Source organism: Hippocampus zosterae, chromosome 2, assembly GCF_025434085.1.
Source record: "Hippocampus zosterae strain Florida chromosome 2, ASM2543408v3, whole genome shotgun sequence".
In the NCBI taxonomy this organism is placed as follows: Eukaryota; Metazoa; Chordata; class Actinopteri; order Syngnathiformes; family Syngnathidae; genus Hippocampus; species Hippocampus zosterae.
Window position 1 is genome coordinate 23,395,890 of NC_067452.1, and position 13,410 is coordinate 23,409,299.

Genomic DNA, 13,410 nt, shown 5'->3' on the forward strand with positions numbered 1-13,410 from the left:
TGGTTCAAATGAAAGCCTGATAGCAGTCCTGGCTATTCCAATCTGGGAAGTTGGAGGAGGGACACTTTTCAAACATGCAAGACAGAAGCCCTCGAGCACCAGAGTTGCTTACCCCATTGTTAGGAAGCGTTTGTGTATCACAGGTGTTTTCACACTTTTAGTCAAAGTGCATGGTATCATTTTGAAAGTTCATAAATCTCTGTTCAATTTTTTAATCGATTTTTTTGGTAACATTTCTTTTGCAAACCTTTGGAATTATTCACCCAGGGGGATTTTTGTAAGTGCACTGCAAAGAAGACAAACCTCAGCCTAGACGGTATATGATCCTTGTCAGTTTTTGAAATACTGCAAGATAATTACGTTCGCTAGGATCGAAGGTTGAGTTTTATCTTGTGAAAAAAAACGTTTCCTTTCTGTTTCTTCTCTTTGACTCTACAGACAGGTGCCATTCTCCCTTTTAAAATTTAAATCCCAAAGTACATAGATATGAAAAGTCAGCGTTGTTGTCAAAGAAACTCGAAGTATGTTGCAGAGAAATGATGGTAATCCCTCAGCATGATTCAGTATACGACCGGGTGTGAAGTGAGTGATGATAATGACCTTTCCACGCTGTGCAGTGAAATGAAAGAGTAATACCCTTCACTTTATCAACTTATCTGTGTGTTTCTTTCTGGAAATCTCGACTTGTCTCTTGACAAATGCAAATGGGGAAAGAAGATGTATACACTTATTCAGGCCAAGCAATTGGATGTTGCCCCAAGATGAACAATGATCAGTTGCTGAAGTGTTGCTTATTGTCTCCTTTTACATATAACACAGGATGTTGAAAAGAAAGAAACTGTTTCCTTTCGTCGATTAGGAGTTGAATTATTGCATCTCTTCGAAAACACTTTCCTTATATTACGGAATCTTCCGAAAATGAAGTGTAGTTATAATGCTATAACCTTAACCACTTTGAAATTATTGCATTATGGTGAATTTTTGTCAGAAATACAAGAGGGGTACAGCATGTCGGCCATTCCATAACACAGCAAACTTGTACAAGCCAGTTTGAACCCAGATAAGAGCTTTAAAACTACAGTAGCCATCTACCAAAGTCACTTGTTCATGTTGCTGTCGATCACAATGTAAAACGCTGTTCAGAACATTGCCTTGTTTTAATCCAAACTAAAACGTATTCTTGGCCTATTCCAGCCCAGCGTATCATCCTTGGACGCACAGTCCAAAATGTATTTTGTTGCTCTCGATCTACTCTCATCTTGACCTTCTTCTGTTGCTCCCTCCGCATCCTCTTTGATTGATCTATGTACCTTTTCTGGCTGGATCAGAGTAGACCTTTTCCACAGAGCCATGTATCACTCGAGTTACTTCCCCCTGAGTGACTGGCCATGAAAAGCCCAATGGTGGTACAGATGGATGTTATTTGAAGGTGAGAGGCCTGGATAGGCAGCCTGTCACTGTGCTTAACTGAAAAGTGCTAATTGTTGTTGGGATGACACACTTTTACATGTCCTGGATACAAATGCAGCATCTGACAGAGACAACCGGGTGTCCATTCCATTTAATTTAATTGCACATAAGTTGACTGTGGTTGGTGTTTGCCATTTAGCTCTTATGAAACCTTGTATATAACCTGTATATTTCTTTTTTTAAGTACATACTGTATCCAAATACAAGAGGTTTACTCTTTACGCATAAACAACCATTTCGGGAAGCTTTTCTTTTTGCCACCCTGTGCTGCTGCACAGATTGCTCATGCCGGGAAATGCCACTGCTTCTGATCATTATTAAACAAGAGCGCTGTTGTGTTTTGATCTCATGCAGCACACAAAAACAAACACACACATACTGGGGAGGAAAATAAAACTTATTAAAATGTAGTTGTGGCATGCGTGTGTTGCTGGTAAAATAATATCAAAGTCGATAACGTGAACACAGAATATGTTCAAGTTTTCTCTTATGGTCACTTGTGGATTCTTTTGGTTTTAACCAGCATTTTAAAATAGGAAGGGACTGACGGTGCCACGGTGCATGAGTGGTTTAGCAAATCTGCCTCATCGTTCTGAGGTTGGGAATTCGAATCCAAATTCAACTGGGATAAGCTTCCATCACATCCACCACCCTAATGAATATAAGCTGCATGGAAAATAGGTGGATGGATGAAATAAATGGGTCAAAGGAGGATTAGAGCCAGTTACCTGGGTGCCTCACATTGTTGGCAAAAAGCAACGCAGAACACAACACTTGACCCTGAATAAAGGTCGTGACAGTTGATAAAAGTGTACAGTAATGAAAATTCTTCAAGTCAACACTGTGTGCGCTTTTTACAGGATATCTTATCAACTCTCACACCAATTTTGTCCAGTCTGAAAATATATATATTTAAATATTTGTTGAGCCCACGCCCTCATGGTGCTGGTGTGCCACAGTTGACCGATAAGCATTTCAAATTGGACCGTACCAAGGGAATATTGGACAGGTACCACACGGAATCACTTTGTTAGTCAAAAATACACCCTGATACAGGTACGTCTGTGACACCACCTCATCAGAGCTAACTTTCTAACCATAACACCGAATCAGAAAAATCACATACAAATGCAAGAAAATGGATGACTGCGTTGGATTTCCCTGATTTTTAGCATGTGATGTGATCTTGACCTAAATCACAGCAGTGCACAATGAACCGTGTAACCCAGAATAAAAGTATGATTGCCTCATATTACATATGCACAACAAACAGATGGAGAACTAGTTTAGAAATCTGAGTCCTTGCAATAGATCACCATTTTAATTGGAGAAGAAAGCTGTAATTTCAGCAAGAAACAAAGCTTTTATGGCATTTCGGATTGGGCTCCCGGGCCTTAAGTTTGAGACCTGTGGTGGAAACATTCACAGTGCAGGGTGGAATTTAGGGCCATTCCTTACAAACAACACTGTTTCAGTTCAGCAATGTTATTGAAGTGTTTGGTGTGGGAAAAGGAATCTGAGTCATGGGCCATTTCAACTGGTGTATTTTCTTCTCTTGAAACCATTCAACTGTTGATTTACTTCTGTCCTTTTGAGATGTTGTCCTGTTGTATCGCCAATCTGCTGTCAAGTTTCAAATGGCTGGTATATGATCATACATTTCCCTTAGAAAATCTTTTGAAACTTAGGAATGAATTTTCCTGTCAAAGGTAGCTTTACGTCCATGCCCTGCGGTAGTAAAACTTTCCCAAAGCACAATGCTCCTTCCATTATACAGTACATAACTGTCTGGAATGATGATGGTGGAGGGTTATTCTTTTTTTTTGCAGCCGTATATTAACTTTGAAGCTCAAATTCAAATAAAGCTACGCAGCAATTCTTTATTTTGTTTGAATTGATAGTATATTTGACAGGTTTTTTTCTTTTTAATGGATGAGTGGTACTATTCTGGCATGATCAAGAATCTGTCAGGCCTGAGATCAACTCTGCTGAGGTTGTTAAACACACCATCACAAAGTCACGGGCCCACTTGGTAACTTCCACTCCATTCTTCATTGAGGTTATAAATTTACCACCGAGGCCTGGATGTGCTGTGACAACTCTGATCGAAGGCTGGCCTGCTCACCTGTGATTGTGTGTGTGTGTGTGCGTGCGTGCGTGCGTGTGTGTGTGTATGCACATGTCTGGACACAGGCAATTTGTGCAGTTGTTTATAAGTGAATTGGAGAATCTCTTCCCATCGTTACCAAGAGGAGCAAAAATGCACAAAGACACATGGCGGTGCATCTGCAAAACAATATCTCTGCCTCAAGTATGCTTGCTTCCCTTCCACTGCTTATTCATCGTTTCTCTATGTGAAATATTTGGCTCATTCTCCAGCTCCTATGTCGTCTTCCCGAGTCGGAAGCAGACGCGAGCGCTCATCCAGGCAGGAAGGAAATAAATTGTATCTAACCTCGCTTGTCACACACATGCACTTGAATCATGCCACCATATTTTTTAATGTGTGCAAATCTTTATCCGTGTGCCATGTACAATGGCTCAGAGATGTTATCATTGGATCCAGACCAGCTTGGCTCAATGGGGGTGGCAAATTGACTATAGTATTAGAAAAAGAGAGCAATCTGATCGCATCCCATTATGGGCGGCTTGCAGATGAATATGATTAGCTTTTCATTCCTCCTAATGGGATGCTCTTCTGAAGAGGGGAGGAGATTAAATGTTACATAGTGCTTGTTATTGCCTAATTTGGATAAAAAAAGAAAAAGAAAGTTCTCGGAGGGGATGATGAATACTTGCCGGTTTTGGTTTTATCTTTCATCGCGTGTAGGGTGTGTTTGGTGAGACGGATTTGACCTTTTTATATCTCATGAATTTGGTGTGAAAGAGCTTGACTGCCTCGTACCACGATTAGTCTTAAAACCGGTCAGATTGAAGTCCTTCCCGTCAATGTACAGGCACGTCTGAGGCATTATGTGTGTGTTAATTATACTTGCAATGCACTAGACTTATTGTGCTCCACTCAAGGTTATTGAAGGCTGCACATGCAGATGCATCTGAGAAACAATGTCTAGAGTAGGACACTACATTTTCCTACATCATATGGTATCTGTCATTGATTTATATATTGTTGTTGGGCAAGAAGTGTCAGGGATCTGCAATTTTACGGACAGAATGGAATTGTAGTCCACAAACGTGAACAAAAATATGTATTTCCAGAAAACAACAGCTCATAAAACCAACATAGTTAAATAAAATTCACTGGTACAACACCAGGATAATAAGTGAACCAAAAGTAAGATAAGACAACTCAGCAGCCTAAGAAAATGGAGAAAATGAAAACTTGTTCCATCTAGAAGAATTTGTGACTTGGCAGTAGTGCTATGAACAGGGCCAATTTTCCAACACATGAAGGCAGAGAACTCCTTAAATTGTCGGCTTGATTACATGAGCAGCAGGTGTGAAACCCGGAGGAGAGGCCCTCCACTGCCACCTCCTGGAGATACACAACAACAGAACATGACAAGAAGCAACGCAAGTTGTTATCGTGATATCTATATCTCATGTTATCGTAAATCTGAACATGGTTTCCCCACTAAACACAGCATGCATAGTATTATGTATTTATATTGAGTAAAAGGATTGATATTCTTGTATTGGCTCAATATATTGATTCCTTTTAACACTTCGCCACTTCTCAGGGGCATTGGTGAGCTGGAGTCTATCCCAGAACTTTTGGCATGCTTTGCTGCCATAATCAGATATTGGCTGTCATCTAGACATGTTTTTCAAACCACCCAAGTTACATATGTGAAAATAATTTGTTGTGGTTGAATTAAAAATGCATTTTTTAAACTTAATTTCATAATTCCTCATATAACGCAGTCAAGGTTCTATCTTTGTACAACGCAGTCACGGTTCTATCATACAAACAAAGGGAAAGCACATATGATTGAAGGTGCGATTCGAGGGAGTCCTCGGTGATTGCAGCTTTATGCATTTTATTCCCACTCGTGCTCCCTCTCCACTAAAGTGTATTTCTATTTTCACCGTCTGACATATCACCTTGCTTTCTGCAGGGGTGACAATGATGAGACAAAGGCAAGGCTTTGCTCTATTTTGCCGTTGTCTTTCTAGCTCTCTCTCTCAGCTGTAACTCACCTTCCAGCCTTTTGGGGCAAACCAACCTAAAAATATATTATGTTTTGAAAACTTAAAGATGCTTGACAAGTCGCTTTTCGGTTTTTGTTGCTGTTCTATCCTGCGTACTATTCCTTCTCATGTTTAGCTTATGCACATCAATTGACAACTGAACATGACAATCTCATGTTGGCCTTGGTGAGAGTAGATCTTTCAGTAGGCATTATCATTTGGAACCTAATGCATTCACTCAGGCATTTTTTAAGGCTGCAGATATGACTTCTAACTACCTGCAGCCTTTGCTCTCAAATTATATTTATTAAAAACACTGAGATTCAGAGAGAGATTTATTCTTTCAGTTTCCTGGTGCCTTCTCAACCTTTCCTTCATCGGTTGTCTGCCTCCTGATTTGGATTCTCCATTGGGAGAGAAAAAAAATATTCGCTGTAATTGTTTTGTCTGCCTTCTGCACCAATAATGAGATCACCATTGACTTTCAGATATCACATAGAATTAAGCTGAATAACTGGGGAACGTTTGCCGTGTGCCTTATAAAGTTCATGCTGTCGGTGGATTGAATATCTCATATGAATGATGTGCAAGGGGCCCAGTGGAACAAAAAAAAACCTCTCACTTTGGACCTCTCCACATCATTGCCATTCATCAAAATGACCTTTTTCAAAGGCCCAAGTCAGTCACGGGCACTTAACAGTTGAGCTCACAGAGCTTTCGCTTTGCCGTCCCTACAAATCTGTCTAAGATGTTGCCTTTGTCCCTGTTACCCTCTTGCAGGTATGGAGACATGGTTCCGAAAACGATTGCAGGGAAGATCTTTGGTTCAATCTGCTCTTTGAGTGGGGTGCTGGTAATCGCCCTGCCTGTTCCTGTCATCGTGTCCAACTTTAGTCGCATCTATCACCAGAACCAGAGAGCAGACAAACGGCGGGCGCAGAAGGTACAGGTGAACACCATTTTTATTTGCTTCAACTGGGCTCCAGAGGCTTGGACCTCCAGACCTGCACCCCACTGGGCAGTTCTGACTTCTTCCAGATTTGAGAACTACCCAGGTTCTTTGACATGGACGATGGGTGTAAAACACCCGCTTGTAAGACTATAGTGATGCACCGCATTCGCTTTCGACATACTGTACATTTTGACCATCTGGAGTTCTCTTGATGCTGACTGCACATTTGCATAGGCTAATGTTCTGGGTTGACTTTTTGGGAATATTGATTAATTGTATCAACAATGGCCAATTTCAATTAGGAAGAGAGGCCATAATTTTTCATCAGAGCTTCGGGGGCGGGGGGCACATAAATACACACATGCTCACCAGATGGATGACAAAAATACCATTCGGAGTATCGATAAAATACACGCCAGCTCACGAATAGCAAAAATCTGCATGTCATTGACAAATATAGAAATGCATTGGGAAAATGGGGAAAAAAAGGAAAAAGAAAGAGAAAGGTTGGAAGGGTGCCAGACATTTGCAAAGTTTTTCCTATCTTCATCTAATTTTGAACATGTTCAAAATGCCGTTGCGACAGAAAAAAAAAAGGTCTGAGCCTGTTGAAACTGCTTTTAGAACTGTTTGCAAATGTCCAGCGTATGTCTTTGCGCGAACACATACAAACCTGCTTGCTCAGTGCAATACAAGCTTTCCTGTAAAAAACAGGGGTCGACTCTTTCCTTACAAAAAAGAAAACAAAAATACTGAAAAACAATCTGAAAATATGTGAATCTGTGGGTATCAAACTGCTAATATGTGCACGAAATCTCGCTTGCCGCGAAATCTCGGCGTGACGAAGGGGCGCGTCTACCAAGCGATCGTGCGGACCATCCTCCTTTACATTTGTGAGACTTGTCCTTTGAGAGTGGCCGACAAGCGCAAGCTGGAAGTCTTTGACATTGATTGCCTCCGTCGTATCCTCCGCCGATCGGACCGGGTCCCTGCTGCTGACCTTCGCTGCTGCCTGCACCTTCGTCCCTTACCAGCGATTCTCCTTCAACACCGACTGCGTTGGTTCGGACATGTGGCACGCCACCAGGAGGGCGAGCTGATCAGGGATGTTCTCCTTCCTGCTCCTTTGCCAGCCTAGCGCAAGCGTTGTGGTGGACAAGTCAAGACCTGGGCCACCACGATGAAAGAACACCTTGAGTACCTTTCCGGCCCCCAGATGGTGGGTCTGCGACGGTGGAACCAGGACGGGCTGAGGCTGTTGGTTGACCTGGCACAGGATTGCCACGCTTGGGCCACCGTGATCGGGGATTTTGTGCGTGCCAAGGAAGAAGCCGGTTCAACCCTGGGTGAAGGCCTTTGTAAACAAAAAAAAAACTGCTAGTAGATAGATAGATAGATAGATAGATAGATAGATAGATAGATAGATAGATAGATAGATAGATAGATAGATAGATAGATAGATAGATAGATAGATAGATAGATAGATAGATAGATAGATAGATAGATAGATAGATAGATAGATAGATAGATAGATAGATAGATAGATAGATAGATAGATAGATAGATAGATAGATAGATAGATAGAAGACCTGTTTTTAAACTAGAGCATATATCAAATGTGATCAGGTAAATATGCATGTGTTTTTAGTTTTAGCCTTCAGAGATGAACAATAATTGTGTTACATGTGACAAATTTCTTCACAGCCTCAGCTGCTCCAAATACAAACTGGGGCTGCTAATCATAGTTTGAGGGCATATCTGACTGTCCTCATTCTTCTGTGATGCATCATAGTATTGTTTGTACACAGCTGAGAGAAATAAATCCATTCCTCTTTCTAAGAAAGCTATTAATTTAAGACTTTAATTAATGTCGTCATTTGCATAGAGCTGCATCATACTCATAGACCATGTTTCCAATACTTTGCCCCTCTGGATAAATAAAGTAACCAAAATGTGTAAAACAGCATTATGTATGATGCGGTGTCATTTTATGCCACTGAATAGTACAGCCACAACAATGAAAAGACGGTTTAACGAATCTCACAGGGTAAGTGAGCATTATCTATTCATTGTCTGCCATTCACTTGTGCAAGGATACCTAAAAGAGGTAGCCAATGACAGTGATTATGTGCTGTTGATGTCAACACGAAAGACGCGTTTGGTGACAATGAAGGCCAGAGGCAAAGTGGAAGCGTAGTCACAGGCAAGTGCTCGAAGCAACATGGGTCCTCTGTGTTCTTTCCTGAAATAGCCCTCATCCAGATGAGGTCAGATCATGTCTGTCTGCCTTGTGTATGAATGCAATTGTCCTACTCTTGGTGTGCTCGCAATACGCCCATGTCCGCAGGGCCTCATCCAAAATCAAACCGAAGGATTTTTATTTATTTATTTTTTGGGTCACATGAATTGTTTAGTACGACATGAAGCAATCTCTGCCTTTAGTGGAGAGGAAAATAGTTTAAAATGCTACTGGTAGTTTGAAGTGCAGTGCAGTTTTAACATCATCGACCTCAGTGAACTTGGTCGGCTGGATAAACCTTGATACAGTATGAATAGATATATAATAACAATATGAATAGCGGCACATCAGCGTGACGGAAAGATCATCAGCCGTGCCGCATGAAAATTAGCCCCCAAGCTCCCAGGCCACTGCAAGAAAAATGGAAGGGAGCTTTAGCTTGTCATAATTCTACATTTGGAACACATTTCCATGTGATAATTGAAAGCATACAACAAGGTTTATAGACTTTTCCAAACGAAAACTTGGGGTGCTGAAAAAGACTTGCCTGAAAAGAATACTGACCAAAAATAATGTCGCGTCTCTTAGATAAGTAGACAAAATGAACATCGTAATTAACCTAACGTGCATTGTCGGTGGTTAGTGTGTGGCAGTCTTGTGCAATGTGAATGAGGTTTGACAAAATGTAAAACACATCGGGTAGCTGCATGTCACGGCGTGACGGTTTTGGTCTAATGGTTCTTCAATGACAACCTACGGCTTCATCCTACATCTGTTCTGCGGCGCTTCAGGCGGCTGTCAGGATTAAGTGATGAAAGAGTCGTTTTCATTCATATAAAATCAATGCAGTACATTCTGATTACTTCAAAAGCGAGTAGCGTACGGGCATAAATGGTGCTTTTCCAACATCGCCCAATTCACGTTTGGTGGATGATACTGTGACAAACACAATGTTCTTCTCCTCTCCTCTGTTAAGACTTCGGTGCTGCAAATATTGGAGTCCAAACATTCTTGTATTGCGTATTGCCAGTTCGAGAGAGAGACAGAGAGAGAGAGAGACGGCTTTGACTGCTGTTTTATAGCAACTAAAACGTCCATGTGTTCAGTTCATTACATGCTAAATCACATGAGTTTACTGTGCTTGGAATATGTTGGCAGACAAGATTTAATCGCTCAACACGATGATCACTTCAGAGACACAAGATTTTATTACCTTTTATATGGTCGACAGTCAATGCTCAACACCAGCGATAAATTACTCTGACATGTTTTATATTCCTACATGCCAACACCATCCACGCCACACAGTGTTCTTTAATGCTCCATAACTTTAACTACCTATGACCTTCCCGAATATTATGCCAACCAATTAGTAAATATAACCGGCCATTAAATTCAGCATCACCCGGCATTACCCACACGGAAAATCAATTCCACCTCAGATAATTTTCTTGAATAACAGCAGTCAAGTGTTCTGTATTTCACAGTATTTAAAGATTGTGGAATAGGGCAGTCAGGATGGCTACCCGATGACGTTTGGTGTTCCTTCCTCAACTTCTTTATCTCTCCTCTCATGTTCTATTTATTTTATGACGTGCCAAGTAACCACTTTCTACATCCATCTCAATTCAGGTCGACTTCTTATTAATTCTGGGTCCCTGTTACAATTAGCCATACTTCTAACTGGCAGTTGAGAGACAGCCCAGATTTCTCTTACTCCTTGTGGCTGTGTGTGGGCAGCATCTGCAGCTGCTAAACAAATTGTTACACTCCTCGCTAATTTTAACTGCACCCAAGGTACGTGTGCAGCTTTCCTACTTGTGCAATTTATGAATAATGCTCATAATTAAGATAAATTAAGACAATCCACAGTTCACTGTTAATATTAATGGTGTCATGCTTGGTGTATAATGTCACATTTAGAAATGAAAAAGAATTAAAATTTTACATTATGATAAATTATCACAGAATTATTATCAATATACATGATATTGCTGCAACAAATATGAACAAAACAACACATGCACATATCTAAAGCATTGCAAATTTGATTTTGACTCAGAAAAAAAAATGCACATGGGAAATTGTAAACAGGCAAGCAAACTCAATCTGTATGCATGCAAAATCCCATCAAATGTACAGGAAGGTTTGTGTGATGAAGTTGGTGGAGGACCCAAGCACAGGAAAGGCAGGTGTCCAGGATGTACTAACAAGTGTTATTATTCAAAAAGAAACAAAAAAAAACACAAATAGGTTAAACAAAAAGTATTACAACAAAATACACTTTACAAAAACATTTACTGTATTTTCCGCACTATAAGGCGCACCTAAAAGCATTCAGTGCGCCTTATAATCCGATGCTCCCTATCTGTGTATCAATATTCTGATTTCTTGGATGTAGTATTTTAAATATTCTGTCAAGTGTTTTGTTACAGCTGCAGCGGTTGTGAAAGCTCTACATAAATAAAGCTACATTGTATTGTAATACCTTTAGTTCAGCTCCATCGAGTGGATGCATAATGAGACCGCAGCCACTTTTGTAGCTTCCATCCTATGTGCCTTATAATGCGGTGCGCCCTATATGTGAAAACTGTTTTAACATACGTCATTTGATGAAGGTGCGTCTTATACTCCGAAGCGCCTTATAGTGCAGAAAATACGGTAATTAAAGTGAAAAAAACATTAACAATGAACCATCACAGAAATACAAAAAAACTGACAAGACAATGAGGCACACCTGGGCAGGTCTAGCTTTCAGTCATAAATCCCTCTTCTGGCCTGTAAGTGTTGAATGAATATCTGTATCCAATTTGGTATATAAAGACCCAGCAAATTGACATCAGTCCTCCCACACACCGACACAACAATAAGGAAGGAGGTCACGCCGCAGGTGAGCCCGCCTGTCGGCCAAAAGAAGTCCTGGTTAGTTTGCATGCTAGCTGAAGGCCAGCGCCTCTCGTTATGGCATAGTATATACAGTATTTCGGTCATCGGAAGCCTGAACCAGAAATCTTCAACATGTATGGGTGTGGAGGAATCAGAAAGATGCCAGAAGTTGAGGATAAACTTGAGAGGAGAATCGTTTGAGAACAAACTCTTTTTTTAAATGTTGAAATTTGGCAGGGTAGTTAACGCTCTTCTCTGTGGTGTGTCAAATTTACAAGGCATTTATTTCCACGTTATAGGGATTTTAAGTGCCAATTCAATGTAATTGTGTTCGCCAATAAACTGTGGTATGTCTACTGCTAATCTTTGGGTATCCTAACAAATGGCAAGATTATTATTCTATTAAAGGCTTTGTCACAACACTAAACAACCATCAAACACGCTGAAGTAATTGTTGGCCCAAAAAATTTGCCTTATCCCGCACTAGAGCTTGTTGCTTGCGTGACCTTTCACACCCGAAGAGCTTTTCATACGAACTAATTACTTCCTGAGCCTGACGTAAACATTCTGTCACTCGGTGAGAATGATGATGATGGCATAGCTGTAGTCCTTTTAAATCGTATTTGGTCTCCACTCTTCATCACTCATGAAAAGTACACTCTGTCCGAGTTTATTGAGTTTATCATTGCAGTGTTTAGCTTTGTCACAGTGAAAAGATAATCACTGCCGGTGACTGCAGTTGGACTGCCGCAAGGTTAACACGTTTTTTTTTTTTTTTTGGTAGCACGAGCACTTACAGTATATTGTAGTTAAAAGGTGTGACAATGGAAGACATATAAAAACATTGTGCAAATCTACTCTTACATAGCAGTCAACTCTGTGGAGTCGTAAAACTAAATGTAGTTTGTGAGTAGGTTTGAAATTGCTTTTCAACACATTTACAATGTGTTGATGACTCTGGTCATGACGTATGTGCAAGTGCGAGTGTGCGTGTGTGTATGTATGTTCTCTCTCAAACTAGAATTATTTGGGCATTAGCAAATGATGGAATGGTTTTGTGGGTATAATCCTGACTTGATCCCATCACAGTAGGATTTTTATTTTGTTTATTTATTTATTTATACTGTTTTGTCTGCAGTACACTCACCCGTGTTAATGAAAGCCATCTGTCCATGGTTTCTCACGCTCCAGTAATACATTGGTCTGTAACTGCGCTCAAGTCCCAAAGGCCCGAAAATCTAGCTGGGCTGCAGAAAAAAAAAAGTTCCAAATGTCCACTCCACGCTCGCACATCCACAATTTCTGCGTCGTAACCAGTCACTGGTGAGATAGTCCCAATCCCAACGCAACTTAAAAGAGTTACTAGGGAGATTCTACACTGTACAGTAATGTTTGTGTGTTCGAGAGACAGAAAAGTATTAGACAGCATGAGACAAAAGGATTAAAGAGGAATATGAAAAAGTTGCATTAGTGAAAACATCCCTCACGAAACAGTCAAGGCAAGGTTTTTGGGTGTGTGCAGGTCCTGCATTATTTTTGCCTTCTTCATTATGTAAATCATTTATGAAATGTGTATTTAAATGAATGGGATATGGTGCTATGATTGTTAGATTTTAAATAACAGCACATTATTATCCATATGAATCTAAATTTGGCTCATGTCTCTGGTTACCTTCCCTCACTCATTATTTCATATTTTTTCACCAAAGTG

General features: G+C 40.5%; 1 protein-coding gene across 1 annotated transcript in view; it reads left to right on the plus strand.

Annotated features, from left to right (window-relative positions):
• The window catches only part of LOC127595596 (potassium voltage-gated channel subfamily D member 3-like), a 105,310-nt gene that overhangs the window by 82,932 nt on the left and 8,968 nt on the right, over positions 1–13,410 (plus strand). The window contains exon 3 of the mRNA XM_052057215.1: positions 6,403–6,571. Coding sequence (XP_051913175.1) covers positions 6,403–6,571 — 169 coding nt within the window. The remainder of the gene's footprint in view (positions 1–6,402; positions 6,572–13,410) is intronic.